The sequence below is a fragment of the Struthio camelus genome, chromosome 24 (genome assembly GCF_040807025.1).
Source record: "Struthio camelus isolate bStrCam1 chromosome 24, bStrCam1.hap1, whole genome shotgun sequence".
Lineage (NCBI taxonomy): Eukaryota > Metazoa > Chordata > Aves > Struthioniformes > Struthionidae > Struthio > Struthio camelus.
In genome coordinates, this window is record NC_090965.1 from 2,813,458 (window position 1) to 2,839,415 (window position 25,958).

Below are 25,958 nucleotides of genomic sequence, written 5' to 3' on the forward strand. Positions count from 1 at the left end.
GTAATCTCTGGGTGGTGTAAAATAAGTTTGTTTTGTTTGCTCCAGTTCAGTGGCCTGTAAGTGTTAAATCTTGAGTCCATCAGGGTTGAGTGGAGTGGCTTGTAGAGCACCACACTATTCAAAGAGTAAATACAGCAGAATGAAGACTTTGTCCTGCCAAACAAGGAGAGACCTTGCTCCTTTGCTGGGCTGATGCTACAGCTACAATAGAGCATACTCCTTCCCTTTTATCACCTCTGTGTTTTGAAGGCTCTCCACCTTTAAAAGTGTTGAGGAAAGAAGGTGTCGCCAAGCCTTTCTAACCCATTAATATAAAGATGTTTGTTTCTCCCAACAGCGGTTTTCATAACAACAACATCAAAGCTATTCCAGAGAATGCATTTGTTGGGAATCCCCTCCTCCAAACAATGTAAGAAAATTTAACAGTGTTTCCTAAATCATTACATCCTCCAGAAAGGGGCATTTCCTGATGTCTTTGGTTGGGATTTCTGACAGCTGTCACCATGATCGCAATTTGATATTCATGGTATGTAGGCTAACGTAAGCTGAAATCAGCTCCCTCTTAACTATGGCCAGCTTTTCTACCCTGGGTTCTCCTTTCCCTCAGCTGATTTCTACTGTTGTATCAGGCTGATAACAAAGAAGGAACAACAAATTGGTAGTCTGCACGGAAATCTAGCTGTGCATAACAAAGGGTTTTCTAAGCCTTGGTTGATCTCCGCATGTACCTTTTCCTAGTGTTTAGAAATGCTGCTAGTTGGTTATAGCAGTGACTACATGTGCTGAGAACTAGGAGACAGAAGAGACAGTATCGCTGCAGACCAGTGTGTATCTACCCCAGACCCATGGACATGAAGTTCTGCAGAGAGATACACAGACCTGCCAGTGCATTTCCACTCTGACATAGCGACAGCCAGACATTCTAGACAGTTCTTCCTTGAACCACAGTGATATTGGAAATCACGACAAGTGACAAAAGCTCTGCTTGGCTAGTCTGGGACTTAAGTTATGGAAATATCAGCATCTGGGAAGCAATGGTGACACTGGGTGAAAATGGTCACTGCTCCAGTCAGAGCAAACCAACCTCATCCCCATCTTCCTCAGGCACCATCCTTGGTGTCAGGCGGGGGTAGGACACATCCAGAATGCCGATGTCTCCATTGGATCTGCCCATCTACAGTCCTTCACAGTTGGTGAAAGTGATACTTCTAGGAGGTGATTCAACTCCTAAAGTTCGTTGGATCTTGAAAGAGCTTATTTCTCTCCACTGACTGTGAAAAGTAGGGAAGATACTAGTGCTGTAGATGTGTAAAATTAGACAAGGTGTCAAGTGCACAGTATGTCCCAGCAGGGTCAGAGCCTGTAGCAAGATTAAAAAAGGACTTGCATCTTTCTAGCCTGCTTCTAAGTTCAGCAGGCACCTAAAGGGCCATCACAGAGCAGCAGGATTTGAGATATCATTTGTACCAAAGTTCAGCCAAAACATGCTGGCGGGAGAGCCTAGGGTTATCTGTAAAAGTAGGGTTATTCACTGGATAGCCAACACCCCCTACACAGCTTATTCCTAGATTCTCCAAGGCTTATAATGGCATCTTCTCTGGGACGCACAGCAGAATCTGACCAGTTACTCATTTCCTTTGCAGCCATTTTTATGACAATCCCATCCAGTTTGTTGGACAATCCGCTTTTCAGTACTTGCCAAAGCTACACACTCTGTAAGTTCATCAAGCAGATCTTCAGAGGTAACGCAGCCAGGCTCCAAGCATTGGGAGCTGGAGACCTTAGCGGCCTTCTCCCTTCCCCTTTCCCCGAGCTCTTCTGCCAATAGAAGATCATGGTGCCGCTCTTCTGGTCATCCCCAAAGACAACAAACCAAGGGGCAGACACTGCAGATATTTTCTGCTGAGGGAGAATAACTTTGAGAAGGGGATTTCAGAGGGGGAAATTTCTTCCTCCTATCTACCCAACTGACAAACACCTGAAAAGTCTTCCAGCTTCTCTGTGTCTGCATCACCATCAGCAAAGATCATGTTCACAAGTGCCACTATATTTACTATACACTGCTGAAGGTACCCCTGCACCATTGTGTAGTGTTCCCCAGGGTCTGCCACAGAAACTATTGTGGCCCAACAAACGGAAGGCATTGAAGTCACCTACCTTTGCCCAAGGGAAGGAGAACTGTAGGAACACTTGTGCCACATAGCACTACCATCATGGCACAATTAATCTTATTGGGCAGGTAGAGCTGACAGTGCTTCCTTCACATTTATGGCTCTAATCCTGCTCCAGGGCCACCACCACGTGGTAGGCATCATCTGGAACAGAAGAGCTGCTTCACTTTGGCCTAACCTGGCTGAATTTTCAGCTAAACTGTTGGAGCACCGTGCTAGGTATTGAGGCAGAGGTAACTTCAAAATCTCTCTCTTTACAAGCCTCACCCAGCCTCTCTCTGCAGGGACACACAGTCAAGCAAATAAAATAAATCCTCCAAATACACATGCATTCTTTAGCTCCAATATACAGTCTCTGGGAGGCTTGGGTGGGATGCCCCACTTGCATTCCCCATGGTAATTGTTTCTTTTCTTTAATTTAATTTGTGTAGAGAGCATGCCAAGAATGTCAGCTGCTGGGGGGGAGGGGGGAGTCTGAGCCTGCCAAGTCTACCTGGATAGAAAAGCCCAACTTTGGAACACTGCATCTGTGCTGCATGTGATATGTCTGCTCAACCAGCCAGTGAGCAGTGGCATGTTCATAGGAGTGGCACCTTTGGACATGGACCTCCTTTTGCCACATTTGGGTGTGCAGAAGTCAATTTGCCACATGGCATTTGGGAGCAGATGGTCTGGGACCTTGGGCAGCTGCACTCACTTCCAGTTCTGCTGTGCACTTTATGTTACCCTAATTTCTCTGTTACCCTAATTTCTCTGCAGGTCACTCAATGGTGCAACAGACATCAGAGAATTCCCAGACCTTAAAGGAACCACCAGCCTAGAAGTTTTGTGAGTGGCAAATCTCTCCCTTTCACTCTGCTATTAGTGCTATTCCTTCTTCAAGGTGGTCCAGGCTGTTTCAGTGAGGACAGCTTTCACAGTGCTGTGCAGTTCATTATCTTCAGCTCTGCCTTTTCCTGGTCACTCACCTCTCTGCTCCGTTTCACCTCTGTGCCTCCTGAAAGCAGCTTTCTTTCTGAGAGTTGCTCTTTCAGTAATGCTAGAGTGTGCTCCAATCTTTTTTTATTTTTTTCCTTCCCTTCCTTCTGCATCTGTGAAGGAATAAGCCTTTGGGTGCAGTGTTTGAGCATGATCTGTTGAGATCCGGTGCCTCTTTCCCCTTCCCAGGACCAGCACTTGCAGTGCAGTGCAGGGATAGAAACATCTGTTGTGTTTGCAGCACATTTGCTTCCTGGGCTGGGGGATCCTGCAGCTGATCTGGCCCCATCCTTACACTGCCAGACCCAGGAATGGGGGAGCCCTGGAGGATGTGCTGTCTCTGGCCACCCATGGTTCTCCTCTCCATGGCACTAGGTCCACAAGCTGTGGCCAAACTGCAGGGCCTAGGAGCATTTCTGAGCTTCCAAGCTCAAGTATTTCTGAGCTTCCAAGCTCAAGTATGTGCCCTAGCCATGCCATACCATCCCCACCACCACCCAGGAACTGGCTTCTGAGATAGCTGTAGCTCCAGGTCCAGAAAATGGGGAACTGAGAGAGCAGAGCATGCTGCAGAGGGCAACGCTACCCAGGCTAGATATGGCCAGGGACACTAGTGAATTCAGTACTCAGTAATGTCCCAGAATTTATTAGAGGAACAGTCACCCTTTGCCAGGTGCAGCAGCATTACCCACTCTTTCCCAGTCTCCATTTCCAAGTCAGCTTTCATTCCTCTGCAGGTATTTCACTATCCCATTTATGTTGTCTCTCCTGCCACCAGCTGTGGCTGGTAGTTGGACATGGGGATAGCAGAGTCTGTGTGCTGGCTCTCAGTAATACCATTTCTTCTATTTTCTCCACTCCTCTAGGACTTTGACCCGAGCAGGTATCCATTTACTTCCCAGAGGGATGTGCCAGCAGCTGCCTAGCCTCCGCATCCTGTGAGTAACATTTGTTTTTCTGTTCTGCCTTGTCTTTGGGAAAGTGGCATCAGAAATTGGACTTGCTTCTTGTCCAGCCCAGGGAGGGAACCAGATATAGAATACCATCCCATGGAGCCGAGGTTCTTTAACTTACTGCCTTTCCCGTGCAGAAAACAACACGTTCTTGGGCGGTGCCGTGATCCCTGCATGTTTTTGTGTTTTTGAACATGCTTGCCTCATCCTAGCATAACCCCAGTGTGATGCTCAGGGCTCAGGACTGTAAGTGATGAGACAAATCCACATTTGCCTTCTCCTTGCACTGCATCACTGGGAACTGTGTGCCCCATGCAAGGATACAGTGAGTGCAAAGGACACTGGGTCAGAATGGCAGCGTTTCACAGCTCCTAGGTATACCCTGCACAAAAGGCAGGTGTAAATCACGATTCACACAAGCCTTTGCCCCCAGGCTAACTTCCCCCAGTTGGAGCTCCAGGAAGTGCAGTCTTCTGGAGGAAGGATTCTGTTGCAACAGCCCGGGAGGGTGCAGGCCTGATCTGATTGAGAGCTGCAAGGCCATATGGCTCCTCACAGGGTGCAGCAGTGGCAGAACACGGTTTTGCCCAAAGACGCAAAATCACTTTGGCCATATCTGCTTTGCAAGGCACTGAATGATGCTGAGTGGGGGATGTACTTCTTCTTTAACCTGTTACATGATGAAATCAGCCCCTCAAAATGATTCTGCATCTTCTCATGAAGCACATCCCTCTGAGATCCCCAACCTCGTCTTCAGTTGAAGACATCCTCTGGAAACGAGTCATGAGCCAGATTTATATAAGTTTGCTGCCTTAGGACAAGCAGGAGGCTTGCCTCTCGTCAGTTAGTCTTTATACAAGCAAGCTGAAAATGAAAGCAAGTTTATTCCAGGAAAGCAACAGGAGTGAATATTTGATCACAGAAGCTGGAAACAAGAGAAAAACATAAAAATAAAAGAACATAATTAGTAACTTAGCAGATCACAGAACTTTGGCTCCAGCCGTCCCTGTGGGGAAGATCTCTCAGTTTTAGACATCTGGACCAATTCAATGGACAACTTGCCACCAAAATGTAGCCTTTGGAATGGCCAAAGCTGTAGGGTCCTGTAGGCTCTATTTATGTTTGCAAGTTATCAGAATGTAAACCTTCACAACAGAGCCTGCACTTCATCCCTGCCCCCTTCCTTGTGGGAGAGTTTTATGGGGACAGCTCACCTTGTTCCTTCTTCCTAGTTAATTATACTGACATTAATTGCATTGCTTTCAGAGTCTGAAGAGAGGGTATATGAGCCAATGTTTGTGCATGTTTACATCTCTCTTGCCTTCTGAAATGCATTAGCCTTGCCTTTGAAATCCATTGGTCTTCTGTCTCCTCACAGAGATACCAGTTGCTCTCCCTTGGCAGTGTGTCAGGATAACATTACAACTCACATACATCCAAATATAGGTGATATCATTTACACCACATTTCTGGTTTCCCACTGTCCACATCATGCCGCAGGTTTTTTGCAGAGATCTTTCACGGTGGCTGTAAGACAGCAGATTTGGTGCTTGAGGTCCCCAGGCTCCCCCCTACCTGTTTGGTTTTGGGTTTCAGTCCATTGCAGCACACCACCCTGTATTTTCACTCCCAAAATCTTGGACCCTTTGCTATGCTGCTCAGGCAGGAATCTGACCACCACAGGGGTGTGAGTCTAGTGGGCATGCTGTGAAGCCGGCCTGTGCATGGGCACTGAGCCCAGCACACCCAGGGCAGGGCAGTCTTGCCAAGCTCGTGCTTGGTGTCAACCTGACATTGTTCTGCTGCTTTTGTCCAGAGCTTCTGTGGCTCAGGGGACAGATTTGTCTTTCCTCTCAGGCAGAAATAACTGTGTCTGCCCTGAGCAAAGCTAACGTCTCTTTGATCCCACCAGAACCTTTGCCCTGATGTGTCCACAGCACAGCATCAACGACCGGGGCTGTTTTTCATGTACATATTGGGCTGCATCTGTTTACTCTAACTCTGGAGGAGTCAGAAATAATCACTGGGGGATGAGTTCTCCCTCTATTATGGTTTAGCTAAGGAATCACCCAGTCAAACCCTGTGCATTGACATGTGGACCAGCCAGAAGTGACTGATCCTATTGCTGTCACCCTCTGTACTGGGTAACTGTCTCAAGAGCCAAATACAAAATGTTGTTTGGTTGTTACTTCCCTTCCTCCTCCTTCTCTGCACCATGGAAAACTCAGGCAAAAAAATAAACAATTGAAATGTTTTAGTAGCAATTTATTGGCAGAAAGATGGAAACTGAGTTTGGAAAGTCTGCTGAGAGGCCACATCATACAAAACTTTCCCCTAGGGCACCTTTTCCTTGAAGAGCCATGAATCCAGTCTCTGTTGGTAGGGAAAAGAGCTGATTTTAAGTATTACTCTCCTCTCAGCCTATTTTAATTTTAATAAGATCACATCAAAGTTGTGATAGGATAGTTTCACTCTGACCACAAAGTCACTCTATCTTTGACATGCCATCAGACTATGAAGTAGTAGGAACAGGATTTTCCTGGGAATGGTTTTCTGGCTATTGCAGCAATGGCAGACTTGAAAGAATGAGGACCAGGAAATTTCACATTCTGTAATGTCCTGTACCAATTTCCTGTCTGTGCCACAACTCCCTTTACTGGGGAGAAGCCAGGAAAGGCTGAATGGAGAGCAAGCAGTGGGCAGTTAGGTTTGCTGCACCACGAAGGAGGCAAGGCAGTTGGTTGATCTGCTGTCCAAAAACTCCCCAGGCTCTGAATGCACATCTGCAGCTTTTGTGAGCTCCCCTAACCACAGAGGCAGGATGGGAGCTCTGGCACAAACACCACTCTGGTTTGCCCACAGAAAAGCAAGGCTATACCTGGCAGAAGATGGCACAGACACATTTTACAGTTGACTTGGGGCCGGGAAGGAGTGTGGCGCTGAGGAAAAGCTAACCCCCTCAGCTGTCGAAGCAGCTCCTTCAGTCTGTTGCTTGTGCTGGAGGGAGCTGGACCGGGGCTGGATTAGTAGGTAAACCACTGAGCAATGCCTGCATAGCACAAAGATGTTCAGAGCGAGTGTCAGGTGTGTGCAGAGCAAAGATCCCCTTTGCCTGGGGTTATTGCTCTCCACAGCTGTGCAAAATGGAGGTCAGGTCATTCCTCTATCCAACAGTATCCGCTTTCCAAGAGAGGGCTCTGGAACACTCACTTTTGATCTCCTAACATTTCTGTGCTGGTCCTCCCCCTGCAGAGAACTCTCTCACAACCAAATTGAAGAGCTACCTAGTTTCCACTGGTGTCAGCGGCTGGAAGAACTGTGAGTAAAGCGATCCCTTCGCTCACATCTTGGTCTGGGGGGAAAGGGGCTGTTCCCAAATACAAACCTCACCTAACGCATCACTGGGTCTTGAGAGTAGAAAGACCAGCAGGAAGGAAAAGTCTGATTCAGTCACACTGGGCACACTCATGGTGCACACAGGAGGCTCTGGACCCAGAGGTAAGCTCCTTTCACCAAGCACTGGGAAAGCTAAGCATTATAACTCTCTAGCTGGACTGCAAAAGGAACAGAGCTCCATGCTATAGTTGCCCCTGTGCATGCACGACAAAAATGCATTCCCTGTGCGTAAGAGCTTAACGTGCTAGAGTCTTTTCAGACAACTCAGCTGCAGTAAACAGAAAGAGGGCAGGACAGCAGTGAGTTTTACCTTACTAACTTGAAGTCTCAGGTATGAGCTAATCAAGGGTGAGGTGTACCTATGCCAGGAACATCTGCTTCAAGGAGTGGTCCCAGGCCAAAGGCTCAGACACAGAGCAGCTTGTAGCCACACTGCTGAGGGCTAGCCCCTCTGTAGGGAATACTGACTCTTTCCTCATGGATAGCACTTGATCTGGGTCTCCTCTGGGCCCTGGGAGGCACCTCCATTGCTCTGAGACAGTGTTATTCATGCTCAGTTCAAAGTATCTGGATTGTCAGAGCTGACCCCACCTCTCAAATCGAAGCAGCAGGAGTTCTTAGCCTTCATGAGGGAAAAAAAAAACAATAATAAACACCATGGTCTCTTTTTAGAATTCTGTAGCTTGAAACAATAGATGTGTGGGAGCAGCATCCCACCAAAACATAGAAGTCCCTTGGAGAGGTAGTCCCTGCTCTCTGCAGCACCACAACCTGAAGAGATATACCACTTCATCCAGCCTCCGCAAAACTGAAAGTTAAGCCAGAGTGTGAAATATGAAACTGAGACATGAAACTGAGAGCTGCACAGCCCATATTGCCTCTTTGGGAGCTCTGAGAGCAGAGCTGGGCAGAAATTTTTCATCAAAAAATCTCTCCAGACAAAAAGCACTGATCTTTGACATTGATGGGAGGGGGGCAGGTGCTGTAATATTTTTGTCTAAAGTATCCCCAGGAAAACATTAAAAAAATGCAAAAAGCACCCAAAAAAGACAAATTTTCAGAAATCTGAACTTGTAGTTTCACTCATGGTGCCTGCATTTCTTTTTACAGTATTTCATAATATGCCAAATTCTGGCTGGTCATCAACACAAAAGTGCAGTAAAACCCTCTTTCAGACTTCTTATGTTAGACGGACCATGTCTTAAATTAATGTTTTCTTATAAAATGGAAATTTGGTCCCTTAAGTCCAAAGTTATCATCCTGTCAGCCCCAACCCCACCAGATATCTTCACTTCTGCTAGGAAATGAGTTGGAAATAAGTTTGGTTGTGCATGGTGGTACAGCCTGGCATGCAAACAACTTACATGTGCCAGTCGCTCTGCTGTAACTGCCAATGTGCAGGATTTAACCTGGAACACACAGATGGTCCCTTGCAGCTAAACATCCTTGAATTATCTTTCACTAGCTTGCTACAATACCCCTTCTTCCCACATCCCCAAATCAGTGCACACCCAGCCTTGCTACCTGAGATCCCCATCTCCCCAAATTTGTGCACAGAGCTCCCTAAGGCCCTCACCTGAAATCTAAACCAGAAGTACAAGCAGTGTTTTTTTGACTACACAGGACACTGAGAAACCATCGGTATAGTAGGTGTGAGAGTCTCAAGCTCCTGCCTCTGACACATGAACATATGATCAAATACCAGCTAAGACATGACAGCCATTGCTTGCTGACCCTCGTGAGCATTTGTGAGATGAGTCAAGGTCATTTCTGAAAGGCAGGCTAGCTACCCAAGAAACACCCTGGGCATTGTTACTGGTAAAGCACTGCACAGTGACCCTTGCAGAATATCACACATTGAGGAGGACACTTTTGCAGGTCTGGGAATTCATGATGGCCATTTTGCAGGAAATTTTAAAAATATTTACCATTATTCCAAATCAGAGGAAAGAAAACTGACAAATTGTGAATGTTTCCCACCAAGTGGATGCTTGGATCAGTGCTGGATATCTCCACAGTGGTGCAGGAAGTGTACAGTCCAGTCTGCTAACAGCACAGCCAGCTCTTACAGCCCTCTCCTGCACCTGAGAACGCAATAGGTGCTGCTGGAAGGGAGCTGTGAAGGGGCTGAGGTACTTTATCAAAGAACATGTGCAAGATTTGGATGGCAGGTTCAGCAGGATTGTTCTTCCTGAGAAGCTGAGTTCCCTTCAGCCCTCAAACCCCCTTCATCATAACCGATGCAAAGAGCAGCACCATGTAGTCCTTCCTGAAGAGCCACACGGAGCTGCACTTGTGGACTCACTGGCTCCAAGCCCTCCTCTTTGGCTGTGTAATGGAGCATTTGTAGGCTCAGAGTGGAACAGAGTGGGGAATTGGAGTGGCTTTGGAGATGACTGGGAGCCTTTAACCACCCTACATCAATGGCACTTTGCTGTGCCGTGATGGCATCCAAAGGGGAAGCTGTCTGAGCCCTGGAGCTGCCCTTGGGAGAAGATGGCTTTGAGCTGTTTTGTTGTTCAGCCTGTTTATCCCTTGAAATAAGAGCAGGTTTTCCAACCTCACATGGCTCGGATGGCAACTTCCACTGTGACACTGTTTACATCTGCTGCAGTGGGACAGAGATCCCTACAAAGTATGAAAGCGACCTCAGCTATTTTCTAAAGCCAGCCTCTTGTCTTTTCAGTGGTCTCCAGCACAATAAGATCCATGAAATCAGAGCAGATACCTTTGGGCAGCTAATGGCCCTGCGCTCCATGTAAGTATAGCCGGGCTTGGCTGGCAGTGTGAATGACTGACCTTTTTGCAGCGGGGGAAGGGGAACCCTTAGCACCCAGTCAAGCTGACATGTAGCTTCCCAATCCCCTCCCTCTGTTTCTGCGGAGAAGCTTTGCTTTCACCACTAAGCTGTCTGGTCCCACCTTCTTCCACCTCCCCTTGTGAAAGAACAGGGGCAGCAGGGCTCTGCGGCAGAAACCTTTACTCTGATCTCCCTGCGGCATGCAGAGCCACTGGACTGAGCTGGCATTGATGGAGGCTGTGAGTGGGCCAGTGAAGCTGAGTTTAGCAGTGCACAGGGCATACCAGCCCACGATGTGTCTGACACACAGGTGCCATCCATCATGTGGATGCCAGGGGGTGTGCAGGGGCTCTAGCACCCCTTTACCTATGCACACTAGTCCCCGCTGTTGCAGGGAACATTTCTGGACCTCACATCTGTACAGAGCATCTCATTTCATTTGGGATTGTCTCCCCACAATTCGATGCACACACTAGCCATATTAATTGGACAAAAGCATGCACATATCATACATGTGTACTGACCGTGCAGTGGACAGCCCACTTAAGTTCATGGCACCTTTTAGAAGCTAGTAAAGCACCTCTGTCTCTGTCAGAAGTGATTCTCCCTGTGATGTGTGGGACGAGCCCTCCAAGTGCTAATGGTCTGCGCCTACTATTCTTTTAGACAGTGAAATGAATCGCATAAAAGTTTTTTCCTATGGTGCAGCAATTTCTGTGTCCTAGAGATCCCATATGTGTCGTACTCCATGCTGACTAACTACACAGATATGCACATATTGCATGTAACACTACAGACGGCACACACACAAATATGACCATGCTGCTGCCACACAATAGTCACACAAACATACCTCTGCGCATCTACACTCTAGCATTTGTCTTTGGGTATTTTCTGGGTCCTTGTGGGAAGGATTCATCTCACCTAAACTTCAGAATTCTGCAGCGTGACATGTACATCTGGGCCAGGTAACCCTGGCTCAGAGTGAGATGAGACCTCTAGCTCAGATGGAGGCAGAGAGTAAAAGTTTGTTGAGGCGCGTCCATATATGACAGGGCACATTTAAGATGACCTTGTTCCACCCTCCACACAGATCCTGACCCTATTGCCCTAGCCTGGGCACCCAACATTGTGACTGCATTAAGGATGCTCCGGCACTAAGGAAGGCATAACATGCCTAGTGCTCCGAGGTTTAGCATATGAGCATAAAATCTCCAGATTTACAGAAATGAGTCCAGAAATGGGCCCATTGGTATCAATGAAGGAGCTGCTGCAAAGCAAACCCTTGTGCCCTCTGTTAGAAACTATCCAGAGAGAGACCCAGATATCCAATGATATTTGCCTCCAAGGAGCTGGAGTGAGACAGAACTTACTGCAGATCAAGGAGCTGTAGATCCCACATTTGTTTGCATCTAATCCCTTGCTCAGCCAGCGTCAGCAGCTGCACTGTTCTGCTCTACACCCCTCTTACTGGCATATCCTTGCCTTGCAGAGACTTGAGTTGGAATTACATCCAATTTATTCATCCTGAAGCCTTTGTGATGCTGCACTCACTCACCAAGCTGTAAGTTGCAGTGATATTTCTTTCACAGTGGGCCACAGAAAGCAAATATCTGAGGACCTCAGATTGACTTCCCAAGCTACCAGGGCACCTGACATTTAGATTTCAGAAGGGTGCAGTGCTGAGGCATCCAGTCTTACCAGAGGTGCTTGTCTCAGCACTTGACACGGGCAAACCAAATTCCAAGGATTCCTGTCAATATTAGAGGGAGGATGAGAGTGCAGAAATGGCCATCTTCAAGATGCTCACACCCTGAACACTTAACCCATTATATTCACTTTCTGATGTTCTCATATCTGCCTGATGCCTTTAATAAAGTTCAGCATAACAGTCCATTTCAACATGAGCCATCACAGACCATCTTCGTTGGCTCTGGAGGATTTCCCCAATCCTCAGTCCCCTGGCTAAGATTTGTCAGCATTTTATGAGCCATGAGCTACAGTCATACCTGAGCTATCACACGACGAAGTGGTTGGGGGAGAAATGAATGAGATAGATAGATAGGTGCACAGGGAGGTAGATATCACACAGAGCTTTCAGAATGAGCATTAACCCCTGTCCACTCATTTCCTCTAGGGATCCATTTGTTTCCAGAAGATCCTGGCTCCCTGCAACACCCAGCCCCATTTCAGCATCACATTTCAGGGAGCAACCAAGGCAGACAGTATGACTCCCTGAACCTCTGCTTGGCTGAGGTATCACTAGCACCAAAACCCTAATCATGCTGTCCCTCTTTGCTTTTCCTTCACCAGGGACTTGACTGATAACCAGCTGGTCACACTGCCTCTGGACGGTTTGGGTGGACTGACCCATCTGAAGCTCCAAGGCAATCTGGCTCTCTCTGAGCCCTTCTCCAAGGAGAGCTTCCCCAAACTGAGGTACTGATAGTACACTGGGCCCTGTTCACTCCTTTACTTCCGGTTCTCAACATGGCCTGTATTTGTTTATATCAATCGGCATCCTGTTTTCCTTGTTTACCTCATGCTTTCCTCCATCCTTTCAGGCCAGTAGGTTGAGCAAGCCTCATCTGCTGCTAACGCGCCCAGCTCAATGGAAAACATTCTCAGAAGCCAGTCCTAGCTAATGACATCCAGCTTTCCTTCAGTAAATGCTGTTTGTGTGGCCATGCCTTATCTGCTATGGATTAATGAGGAGCCAGAAGGGGTCAAGCTGAGCAAAATGAGGCTACAAAAGGCTTGGAGTTCAGTGCTACACTGCAAACTCTGGCTCTCCTGTCCCTTCATTAGCAGTGGGTCTCCAGCACTCCACCTTCCCTCACAGTGAGGGACCCACTGCACAGTGCTACTGATTATTCGAATCCCCCTGAGGTGAAACCGTGACCTGCTTGGGTCTCATAGGTAATTGCCTTGGGGATATGTTGCAGCAAAGATTTGTGAGCTGATGTTCCCACTCAACCAATACAAGCTGAGAGTTCCCAGGGCCAGAGTTACTCAAATTTAAACCTCCACTGAAGGAGTCAGAGGTCACTGTACCAAGGCTGAGCTTAATAACTCAGGTCTAATGAGAAGAAGTGTTGAGCTGTCACTTCAGTCTGCCTTGGCAGTAGTGGCTGCGGGGCTTTTGATTTTTCTGACTCATCATAGCCAGGATCTGCTGCATGACTGTTTTCAAAATGGTAAGGGATCTCAGAAACTTCTGGAGGGCTTTCCACAGCCAAGATGGCAGTCCTTGGTGCAGTGTGGGTCAAATTCAGCGATTGCAGGGGCGTTTCCTTGTCTAAAGTAATTCCACTGACATCTGTGGAGCTTCTTTACATTTGTACTAGAGAGACTGAGACTGCAGGAGTGGTTCATTGAACCAGGCCAGCCAGTAGACCCATTAGCATTTCCCAAATTTGGGGGTATTGCTACTAAGTAGTTTTATTCTTAGAACATTCCACATCTGAAGAAATCACCTGATAATCGTTCTTAGCCACGCTAGGAGGATCTGTACCTTCCTACCACCTTTCAATAACAGGATTTAATTTGGAGTTTATAACAGGAAGCAAGTTTGTATACAGAGTTTCCATAGCCTCCCAGAACTCGGCTAAAAATGTTTGGGAACTTAAAATAAAAGCATATTTTTAGAATATGCTAAGAGTTTCACCATATTTACTGATCTTGTCAGAAGATCAGTAAACTTGATCAGTTAACTTGCCTTAACTGTCTGGCAAACTTAAGGTTCATTTAACTTCATGATCAGTCTTTCAGACTTCCAGTAAAGAAGTAGCAGTTTGCTATCTATCTTTGAAGAAAATGCAACTTCTAACTGACAGCCTGCTATTTTTTCTAGATGCTATTCAACTGCTGTTTAATGAACCGTATAATACACACTATAATTAACAACTAACAATTCTACTTTCTATTAGAAATCAGACACATTAAAATAACTTGCCACATTTGAGATAGCTGAGATTTCCCTGCCAAGGATGGCAGGGGTGAGCCACAGTCATAGAATCAGAGTTTGGGTGTGCATCGCTGACCTGCTACAACAAGCAAGGGGTATCTTGCATTTGCCCAAGCTCTTGGGAAGCTACTCACCTTAATGAAGGATAAAAGAAAGGTTGCCCAGCAAAAAGATGGACCCAGGGCAAAAACTGACAACTCTACATGCAAAGGAAGTGCATATGGCATATAGCTAGCAAGCATGGGAAAGAAAGGTTAATTCAGTTTTAGGAGATCTGCAGAAAGATTTTGGGGAATTGTCCAGAAACTTTCGTGCAGCTTCCAAACCTGGTGTTTGATGATACCTCATTGGCAGAAAGACAGTCTTTTAAGCATCAAAAAGCAGAGGCATTGTGAGGCACAGTGGGGTGAGTGGATCCTCATTCTGTCCTACCCTGAGTCCCTTACACCAGAGAGCAGTCATGCTTCAGTGTAACCATCAGCTGATAAACGTGACAATTACACACGAAGTGCAAAGCAATGGAGAATCAAGTCAGGGAAGTGAAATGCCTAAAAGTTCTGCTTTCTCCCTTTGCAGAGTCCTTGAGGTACCTTATGCTTACCAGTGCTGTGCTTATGGAAGCTGCAGCAGCTTCTTCAAGGTGTCCAACCAATGGGAGGCAGAAGATACGAGCCCTGAGGAGGAGGATCCCCATAAGAGGACCATGGAATTGTTTCCAGGTCACGCCGATAACCACTGTAAGTAAATATGGCTGAATGGTGACCAACCTGTGGGCTGGGCCATGCTACAAATTTGGATGTGATCCTGCATTTGCAGGAGTGTTTCCATTGCAGGCCATGGAGTTAGACCTGCATCAGAGAGAAGGCAGACATCCTTCTCCATTTCCGGTAGCAAGTTGCTGTGAATGGACTTCAGTCAGTGTCACTGCATTGGAGGAAAGAAGAAAGAGCTTATCTGGTGCTTCTAAACCTTCACAATCTAACAGAAAGATTTGGCAGTCTTCAACAGCATGGACACAAGCACTAATTTGACCATGCTGACTATAAAGGGAGGCCACACAAGCCATCTGGGTGAGGTAGCCGAGGTTACACGGAACAGTTTCTGGCCTTGGTCATTAGGCTTCCAGGCAGTACAGAGTCTCTGGCAGAATGTCAGCCTTTGTTGCTATGACACACAGCTGAGGATGGTCTCTAAGATGAATCTGAATGAAAGGAGACTGAAGAATCCTAAGAAATCATGGATGGCTGAGCTTAAACAACTGGAACGTGCAGGTGGCTGGATGAGTTCAGCATGGGGGCTGGGTTATGCAGGGCAGAAGTTGCTCCACAGTTAAGACTAAGGAGGGGTTTCTGTTCAAGAGTCAATTTTTTCAGTGCTCCAAAATGCACTTCTACATGGACACTCTTGAAATCTGTTGCACCCACAGCCTCACATCTCAATGGCAGCTCCTTGCCAAAAGCTGGTCTGATCCCTTGTGAAGGGAATCTCAGAAAAATGCAAAGAAAAGCACAAGCTTCTTTGTTTCCTCTGTAACTGCTAGAGAGCAGAAATAGCATTTTAGCTTGGGTGCTGCATTGTTTATATTTTTGTGTAAATACAGAGGCCACATGCACTTGTGAGACTTGGGGCATCCTGTAAACAGAAGCACATCTCATTGCATTTCTGCAGGAGATAGGGAGGGTGCTATGCCCTCAAGGACCAATACAGCCACACTTTATTCACCTGTTCCTAAGACAACTGTATGTTCAGCCAGAAATAGGGAGCATGCAGAGTCTCCTCTTGTTTCCTAAGCAGGCAAGACAAGATCCAGAGAAAGATATTGACCCAGAGCAGTTGGGTTTATATGGGGAACTCTGTGTTATAGCAGTGACGGGAGGAAGGATAACATGGATGCTGTTTGATACCTTATTACACAGCTAGTGAGTGAGTCATGAGCCCTGTGTTCCTTATTCCTGCCATCTGCCCTACTCTGATACTTCGCAACCCAAGAATAAGTTTAGCAGCGTAAAATGTCCAGTTAGAGGCTAGCTAATGAGATGCCTGCTAGCATGGTGTGACTCCGGGAAATGCAGTAGACTTGGTGGTTACACTGGACAGACAGTACAGAGGAGCCATATGTTAAGGTCATTGCTGCAGGAATTTCTTCTCAGCTGGGTTATTTTTCCATCATTAATGCAGCCCATACAGTAATAATCGTGGTGCATATACTCAGGGTCTTTGAGCAGCACATTACAACATCTTCAATGAAACTGTGAAAAGATCTGGTTTGCTGAGAGGGACTGTAGCAATGGTTACAGATCTGCTCTTGATGGTGACCAGACCATTCAGTGCAACTGAAGCCGTTTAATATCTGAAAGGATGCACTATCCTGGCCCTGTCAGAAGACCAATGCCTTCTACAAGGCTCCCAAGCCTCCAAGTAAGTCTCAGTCTCTCAGATTATGTGTGTGTTCATGAGACATTAGGATCAGAGAGAAATGCTGAGTGACTGCCAGAAGAGACTCTTAGCAGCTCGTATAAGGTCAGAGTTGCAGATGTTAAAGCACTGAGTTTGTCTGAAATATCAAACTACAAAGGTGCAAATGTTGAATGCACAAGAACATCCTTACTAAGCATAGCCCTCGCACGTGACTCTCTAGCAAAATGGTCTATAATGCACGCTCTCTTCTTGACAACGAGGGTTTTGTAATATCGTTATTTTAGTTAATTAATTGTTGCTTTATTTCTGTTCCCGAAGCCTCCTTTTCGATGGTATTCAGCCCTGTTATATGAATCTTGTAACCGTTCCCCATTATGGAGGAACAAAACTCTCAGACATTCCTTCCCTGCAAGAGATAAAGTGGTCTCATTAAGAGCAAACAACTCAGAATATTTTCCCTGCAGTGTGTGGCCAGGTTCATCAGGGCAGTGCTATGGGAGAACTTGTGAGGGAGAGATGGGGCAAGTTTCCAGATAATTACGTCCTCTAGGTGTTACATAATGCTTCAGCAGGGACTGAGGAGCCCTTTACAAACAAGTCTACAGAATTTCACAGATGGACAATGAGAGGCACAGGTGGAGACTTGTCTCAGGCCAGACGTGTACAGTGCTCACAGGCAAGAAATGGTCCTCGAGTCGCACAGTCCTGCTCCAACAGCCAGGCAACACTTCTTCCCAGTGTGTTTCCTAGGCAGGCTGTAACATACAGCGTCCAGCCTTCAGCAGAGCCCATGCACCAAGTGACCATCTGAACTCCAACCACAGATACTTGTGGTTGTAACAGACCCTGAGGACTGCTCTGCTGTCTCCTGGTTTCCCAAGGGTCCTGGACTCCCAGGATCCCTGCCTGCTGGGTAGGAGACACCACCCAAGCATAGCTATTTGCCTCTGGGTAATGGCCACTTTGGGCCTGAAGAAGTGTGGTAGTGCATATCTGATTATTCAGTCTCCTTCTCACTATAGATATTTAAGGCTTTATTTCTCAAACTTTTGGTATGGTTTGGATATGTGTTTTTGGATTAAAATTGGCAGTGCTTAGCAGATATCCCTGCCCCAAGCCTATCCCATGTGGCTAGGCACCAGCCCAAAGACAGCTCATAGGCTTGTCACATAGCACATCTGTCCCTTATTCCCTCACTCCTGCCATCTTCCCAGAATTGGTTATAGAGGGAGGGCAGGCAAAGCACTACCATTGCCATGAGGTACCTCCATCACATTCCCAGCATCCCTCTTGAGGATCACTGGTTTAAGGATAGAAAGGGATACATTTACTTAAAAGAATATGTTTGCAGTAACAGAACAAAGCTACAGAGAGAAGAGGTTACACACCTATGGTCATCCTTGGCCACAATCACTGTCTTACCCAGCCCAGCATCTCCATTAGCTTGTAAAACTGACTAAATAACTGCTGCAACCATTCAACAAGCCCTGGAAAGTCCTTAGAGCTATACTTTTCCTACTCCTGTCATTCAAGAAGTCTACTAGATTGCCCCAAAAGCAGGTGTCCCGGCATCTTGCTCCTTTTCATAGCCTAAGCTGGAGTAAGCCCTTCTGTCTGCCCTTCTCTGATTAATCTGCCAGCATCCTTCTCTTTGACTGAGTGCTGAAACCCAGGTGGTATGGCGGGGGAATAAGTCATTCACTGTCCTCCTTTACATCTTTCCATGAGCATTTCTATAATATAGCTGTATAGCTATTATATATAATATAATATAATATATAATATATAACATATAATATATATAAAGTATATAATATAGTTATTTTATATAATATGATATATTTCTAAAATATTAGCTGAACATTTATGAATGTAGGTTATGAGATGTTTTCTCCAATTTACAATTTCATTAAAGCATAATGTTATAACTTTACAAATTATAAATCATGAACATTAATGTATGAGCCCCTGCTTCACCACTCATTATGATATTTTGCTAAAACTTTGCATAGGACACACACATGACAGAGATCTGGGAAAGCTGTGTGTGAGAACACACAGTACGAGCCCTCTTTGTTAGATCCAGGGGAAATTGTTGCAGACCCATCGCTGTGATGTACAGAGAAAAGTCTATCCTTCTGCCTGGTGGACAGTAGTCTCTTGTAAAATGCCATCATTCAGTACTGCACAGAAATATCTGAAGACCTACTGGCCAGAAGCTCTGATCTTCTGGAGGCTTTCAAGTGCTGCTATAGTACCATCAGTACCAAAAAAGGGAGACATCAATTTTCCTTAGAAGCAAAGCAGGAACCTAATCCTGGTCTCATTATGTAATACTTACAAATTAGGTGGATCTAACTATATCTTGGCTTTTTATCTAAACAGAGATGAAGCAGATATAGCACATGTGGGAGCTGAGAAGAGTAAACTAGCTGTATTTATGTCTTCAGACAAATCAAACTCTCAGGGCTTCGATGCCCACTGCTTGAACTGATACTCAGGCTTCCCTGCCTTCCTTGATGCTGACATTTATTAGGAAGTCTTTTCATTGCCAGAGTCTAATAGTTTGGCCACAAAAATAACAATGATTCTCTCAAAGCAATATTTCTATCTGTTTGTAAACCAGGGATGTAACATTTCACTAGAACCTCTTGGATCTAAAATCCTGAACTGAGCTAAAATAGCAGCACTCAACCTGGTGACCATTAAAGGTCAGACAAATTAAGGCTCAGGATCAAGTTTAAGCACCAGGGATCATCAAAAGTGGCTGCCTCAGAAGGGAAGGATGACAGCAAGGCAGGTAGAGTAGTGTCCTCACCAACAGTCACACTCCCACCATACCAGAGAAAGATGAACAGAGAAGGTCTGGCAACACTAATTAGGCTCAGCCAGCAGTTCATATCACCAGGCAAGTCCCTAGAGAAGAAGCACGTCTGCTGGTCAGGCCAGCAAGCCAAATCAGTAAATCCGGGTCAGGATCAGGAAGGTACAAGACCAGGCACACTCGTACCTGCAACATAGCTTAGGCAGGGACCAAGTGCAAGAGCCTGAGCTTAAAAACACCTCCCAGGTGAAGGGGGAGCTGGCTCGTGCCAAGGCACCTCACAGCTCCTCGAATCAAGGCCAGAGAGCTACTCTGTCAACTATGGCCCTTAGCCCCGGTAGCCAAACCCACAGGATGGGATATGCATGCAGGGCCATTACAAGCTGGACCCTATGACCAGATAACAGCATGGCCTCTTCTCTCACCAAAAGGCTGGCAGCTGACAGAAGAATAGCAGCACAGCTCATTGCTGGGCAGCAGCCCATGCCCTAACTCTGAGGGAGAGAGGAGTTATCTGCAAACTCTGAACAGGGACTATCCTGCATGAGGTAGACAATATAAAAGGGGAAGAAGCATCCAGCCCAACGTTTTTCATTCTATCTCTTCTCCAGCAATTCCCCTCCTCTTCCTCCCACTGTAGCATTCATGCAGCCTGCTGGAGACCATTTCCCACAGGAAGGGTTAAGTGTTTTTTCCCACAAGGCCTCAGAAAGTGGAAGTGGCTTAGCAGAATTCAAATAAATAGGGTCTACCTCAAAAACAATGCAGACTGCTACTAGAACAGAATGGATTTTTTCATTTCTCTACAGTTCCCAGGCTGAGGGAAGTACCGATTTCCAGCAGAGGGAGGTACTTTTTCTGCTTTGAATCCTGCTGTGCTGGCCAGGGACTGTTCTGCAATTCACAGCTAGCTCAGTAAACCATGTGAAACAAAAGATCACTGCCTTCACCTCATGCAACTATTTAACCTATACTTTGGTATACCAGCCTTTGTGCATTCTGGCCTATTGAAGAGAAAAGCAATGGGGGCAGACTGCATTTTAACTTTACCAGGGGTTGGATGGCAGGGTGCACAGAAAGTGCAAATCTGTGCATTGATTTGAGTACTGTAGCTGCACATCACAGCCTCTGCACTGTGAATGGAAAAGACACTGGAGATTTGTAAGACTATGAAATACGGGGAAGAAATATTTTTCCATCCCACTGTGAGTGTTTTCTTGCCAGACTCCAGAGCAGCAGCAATATTTCAACTCTTCTATGGATAGTTTTTTAAAATGGCATTTTTTTCCAAAGCTCGCTGAAGTTGAGAAAGCCACAATGCTTGTCAGTAGGCACTAAAGATAGCACGTTATTTGTCATCATTCTTTAATCAAATAATCTCAGTCTTATTTTCAAACACAGGCACAAAGCAGGCCTCATGAGAGGGACCATTTCTAAGTCGATTAGGCATGCAAATCCTACTTGAGTTAGTTGCATCTTCAACACCTTAACACCACAAAAACTTGCCTTCCTGGTCAGAGTGTTTGGAGCTGTCACGGACTGTATGCAATCACTGCTGCGCACCAGGGTACCAGCATCCATCCTCATCATCCGAGGGAGAGTTCGTTCCGCAATCACAGATTCGGTCTAAGCTCTCTGGCTATCAAGCTGTGCCAAACAGAAAACATAGCCTCTCTCCTTTCTTTCGCCTGCAGAAAACCCTCCAGAGTTCCCCATTGGGAGCAAAAGGCCATGCCGGTGCCATGAGTGGGAACGGTGCAGCAGCACAGCACCTATCCTCACCGTGCTATTCCCAGTGAACCAGCAATGGTTTCAGAAGGGCAACAGGGAACAAAGCAGAAAAGCATGTCTTGGATTAGACTAAGAGGATGCCACTCACCTTGGTGATGACCTACACCATGGTTTTGGCCCACAGACTGAAAGCACATGGAAAGCACAGCTGAGGTCTTGGCCCCGTTCTCTTCCAGCAGCTTCTCCCCCAGCCAAGGAGTGTCCATCTTCCCCTTACAAGAACCCAAGCCTGGGTCAAGGTGCAGCTGCCAGAGTGATGGAGATGCCAGTCCATCAGGCTGGGCTGTGAGTGTGGTGCAGTCTGGTTCACAGTTGCATAGATCACAAGGATCCAGAACCTGCTGGCATGGAGCATTAGCCTATCTCTGAGCAAAACCAGGACTGGGAACCTTCAGGGTTAAAAACAAGGCATCACAGTCCCAAAAAATCATAAGATACAAAATAAATCAATAAATGTTGGGGGGGATGTCTTTTTGCTTCTGAGTCATTTGATGGTGGTGGTGGCGGTGGTGGTGGCTGATGAAGAACTTGTACTGAAGCAGAGGTTAAGAGGTCTCTTAGAACAAAGCTCCAAAGTCCTTGTTGATGAACTAACATTGGACAAGTCCTGCCCAGAGAGCTTCCATTTACAGGATGCATTTAAAGGCTTTGTTTTCTGTAACCACATAGGCCAGAGTATTTCTTTTTGTAATACAGCAAGCTGGGAGGAGGGATCTGCAGTCACACAGCTCTAGGTCTGGGATTCTAGTAATTCAAATATTGGAATGAACCTTCTGAAAGAGGGGTTCCACATTGGGGGTTGGCCACATTGCAACCCATTAGCATTTACAAGACAGCTCCATGACTTCTCCCTCCACAGCAGTGACTGCAAGGAACAAACTGGACACAGCAGCTACTTTGAACTTGTGGGCTAGGAACTGGCTGGGAAGGTCTTTGTCAGAGGACGCAGGCAGTGGGGAAAGCTGCTGGCCCTGCTCATTCTCCTCTGAGCATCATTTGTCTACTGCTTTCTCCCCAGATGACCTAGATGCAGATGACCTCCACCTGGATCTTGAGGAATCAAAGCTGCACCCCACTATACAGTGCACACCCAGCCCAGGTAAGCAGCCAGGCAAAACCTTTCCTTTGAACACAGCTGGGATCCTCTGAGCTTCTCTAAATCCAGAGGCTCCCATGGCCCTTCCTGCAGTGTCTCTCAGATGTGCAGATCACAAGCATGAATTGATGGGCTCTGGCCAATGTGGGGACAAATGAGGAGGGCATCTTGCCTTGCCCACTCTAATATAGCAGTCCTCCTATGAGGAGTGGACATAGTACCCTTCTCCATGCAGCACCCTTCTCCACACAGCATAGCACCACTGTAGCACCCTCCTCCACACAGAGGAGGACATTGCAATGGGAGTGCTGAAACCTGACCTTTTTACATTTTAGGAGCCCTCATAAGTTTGGTCATTCTCGTCTCACATGCTCTCTTCCTACACCTTGTGTCTGTCCCAGACAAATTCTGACAGCAGGCCCTACTCTGCATGCTGGAGCGCACCCCAGTGCAGGGATAAGAGCACAAGGGGGCCTGGGACAGAGTCAAGTTACATGCAGATCCTGCTGCAGAAAAGGGCAGACAATGTTGTATGCGTCTTTCCCGCCCTCGGCATGCAGTAAGCATGGGGCTGGTGGGCTGAGACAGGGCTGGCACCTGGCCATTGCTCCAAGCAGCACCACTAGAGCAGAGCAGGATATTCTGGGTATAACTTTGGGCTTTCTTTTCTTTCAGGTCCCTTCAAGCCTTGTGATCATTTGTTTGAGAGCTGGATCATCCGCCTGGGAGTGTGGGTCATCGTTCTGGTGTCAGTGCTCTGCAATGGGCTGGTCATTTTGGCTGTCTTTGCCTCTCCCAGCTACCTCTCCCCAGTTAAGTTTGTCATCGGCTCCATAGCTGGAGCCAACATGCTGACTGGAGTTTACTGCAGCATGCTGGCTCTTGTTGATTCCCTGACCTATGGCCAGTTTGCTAATTATGGTGCCAGGTGGGAGACTGGCATAGGCTGCAAGGTGACAGGGTTCCTGTCTGTGTTTGCCTCGGAGGCTGCCATCTTTCTACTGACTCTGGCTGCTGTGCAGTGCAGCATTTCAGTCTCCTGTGTTCGGGGGTATGGGAAGCTACCCTCCTTAGGCAAGGTCAAGGCCGCTGCCCTTTGCTGCCTGTTGCTGTCCTCTGCTGCTGCAGCTCTGCCTCTCTTCTCCATTGGGGAATATGGAGCATCCCCTCTCTGCCTCCCATATCCCATCCCGGATGGGAAACCTGCCACCTTGGGCTTCACTGTGGCCTTAGTGATGACAAACATGCTCTGCTTCCTGACTATCACAGGCACCTACATCCGGCTCTACTGCAACCTGCTGAAAGGAGAGTTCAGCGCTGTCTGGGACTGTGCCATGGTCAAGCATGTGGCCTGGCTGATCTTCACCAACTGCCTCCTCTACTGCCCAGTGGCCTTCCTCACCTTCTCCTCCATGCTCAACCTTTTCCTCATCACCCCAGAGGTCATCAAATCCATCCTCCTTGTGGTCCTGCCCTTGCCTGCCTGCCTGAACCCCCTGCTCTACCTGCTGTTCAACCCCCACTTCAGAGATGATCTCCGCCTGCTGAGGCAGAAAGGCCAGGACAAGGGAAGCTACCCCCAGTCCTGTAGGGTTGATGACATCGAGAAAAGCTCCTATGACTCCACCCAGGCTCTCGTGAGCTTCTCTGACATCGACCACATATTCGAGACGCCTGACTCCCTGGTAGTGCACCCCATCCTTGACAGCTACAGCTTTCCCTCCATGACACTGGTCCCCTGCCAGCAAAGGGTGGGCACCAGGGGGAAGGAGAGGGGGTACTCTGAGTATTGCCCCTGCCTAACTGACAGTGAGGTGCTGGTCACTTCAGAAAGCCAAGATCCAGCCAGCAGCAGCCTCCAGATAACCTTCTTCTCCTCCCCGCCCACACCACCCTACACATCTCACTTACAAACCTCCTCTGAGTAGCGATGCAGAACAGCCCCACACCGCACACTGACGGCCAGCCCCAGCACAGGGTGGCCAGCAAGGTGACAGCAGGCTGCTCCACATAAAGCATCGATACAACCCATCCACCTTCATCCCCCATCATATAAGCCTTGGCAACAGGCACCGCACTGCCAGCTGCCACTCACCCGGCAGCTCCAAACTGAGCTCCAGATACTCAGGACTGGCCACAGCAGGAGATAAACCTTTTGTGTGAGTGCTTTCCCTGCCAGTGACTGCATGGGAGAGAGCCCCACCAGCTCAGGAAATGTGTCAGGGAGACCCTGCTCCTAGTCATCCTGTAGCACCACAAGCTGGGAAGAGCCCTGAGCAGAAAGCAGAAGCCTGCAGAAAAGCCAATCATGTCTTATCACGGCAGAAACATCTTAGCAAGCAAAAGCCATCACGCTCTGGCAGAAATGGGTGGAAATGGCCTACCACAACGACATTGCCTCAGGTCTTGTCCCTTGGGGTCCTCTGAAGGCCCCACTGACCCCAGGAAATGGGCTTGCGTCTGCCCCATGCCATTGACAGGAAGAGCAAAGGAAGTGGATTAAAAAGCAGTGTATTCGTGTGTGCACCTGAGGTTTGGAACGCCTCCATTTTGGGAGGCTATAGTTTACCCGCCAGGAGCCACATGGGTTAGGCAGGACCCACACTTTCAGTTGATGTCAGAAGCTGGGAATGCTCAGCCCCTCTTTCAGTCTGGCTCACAGTGTCTAACAAAGGGGTCTCTGAACCCTAAGGCAGACAAATCCAAAACCATCTCTTAGAGAAATGACTACACATGCCTTGCTGAGATAACATAGCAACTCCTGGCCCCCGAGGGAACACAGGCCTGTCCCCCACCTTGTTTGTTCTCTTCATGGGGTGGCTTCTGCACACTGGAACACACACCAGGACACTTCTGCCTGCACCACCTGGCTTCCAGTCAGGCATAATGGAAACAAGGTATGGATCACTCACTGCCATCAAACCTCACTCCTAGAAGAGGCTTTCAGTTCTTGGGTACATATTCCCCATGCAGCCAGCTTGGGGGCTGTGCTTGCTCTCCCCTATTTTGAGAGCAGCTCAGGCAGAAGGAGGGAATAGAGGCCAGCGGGGTGGGACGATGGTGTCAGGAGGACACAGGACACTGGAAACAGTCCCAAATTCACTCCCTGCAGCTCAGGGATCTCCCAAACCCCTCTACTGTAACACAGTTTCTCCCACTGCCACCCAACGTAGTAGGGAGTCCCCGCAGCTAGAGCTCAGGCCCTGGGCAAAGCTTCTGTTCTGCTGACATTACTGCAGCTGTATGTCATTCATTCTTGTGAGGTAATAAATGAGCCCCGTTGCCAACCAGTGGTTGGCTTCTGTCCTCTTGTGTTGGAAAAGCACCTTGTTGGTTATTTCAGCAGCTGGCTGCCTGCTTCTCCCAGTAAAAACAAAGCTGCTGTGCCTCAGACGCTACCTGTCTTGCCTCAATAAGGACTGAAGAACTGGGCCCCTCATTAAATCCAACATATAAGGGCAATGAAGAATGAGATCCTGAGGGCAATGCTGCCTCTGCAGAGGAGCATGATGATGATTACACCACCACTGTTCCTCTCTAGACCCCATGGGCCAGATCCACCTG

The 25,958-nt window shown here is 47.4% G+C and overlaps 1 protein-coding gene across 1 annotated transcript in view; it reads left to right on the forward strand.

The window, feature by feature from the left end:
• Positions 1–25,712, forward strand: part of LGR6 (leucine rich repeat containing G protein-coupled receptor 6) — a 156,598-nt gene extending 130,886 nt beyond the window's left edge. Inside the window, exons 8-18 of the mRNA XM_068918509.1 lie at positions 338–409; positions 1,644–1,715; positions 2,931–2,999; positions 4,016–4,087; positions 7,355–7,420; positions 10,185–10,256; positions 11,791–11,862; positions 12,612–12,737; positions 14,842–15,002; positions 22,317–22,397; positions 23,070–25,712. Of these exons, the coding sequence (XP_068774610.1) occupies positions 338–409; positions 1,644–1,715; positions 2,931–2,999; positions 4,016–4,087; positions 7,355–7,420; positions 10,185–10,256; positions 11,791–11,862; positions 12,612–12,737; positions 14,842–15,002; positions 22,317–22,397; positions 23,070–24,322 (2,116 nt within the window). The 3' untranslated portion in view covers positions 24,323–25,712. The remainder of the gene's footprint in view (positions 1–337; positions 410–1,643; positions 1,716–2,930; positions 3,000–4,015; positions 4,088–7,354; positions 7,421–10,184; positions 10,257–11,790; positions 11,863–12,611; positions 12,738–14,841; positions 15,003–22,316; positions 22,398–23,069) is intronic.
• The last annotated feature ends 246 nt before the right edge of the window (positions 25,713–25,958 follow it).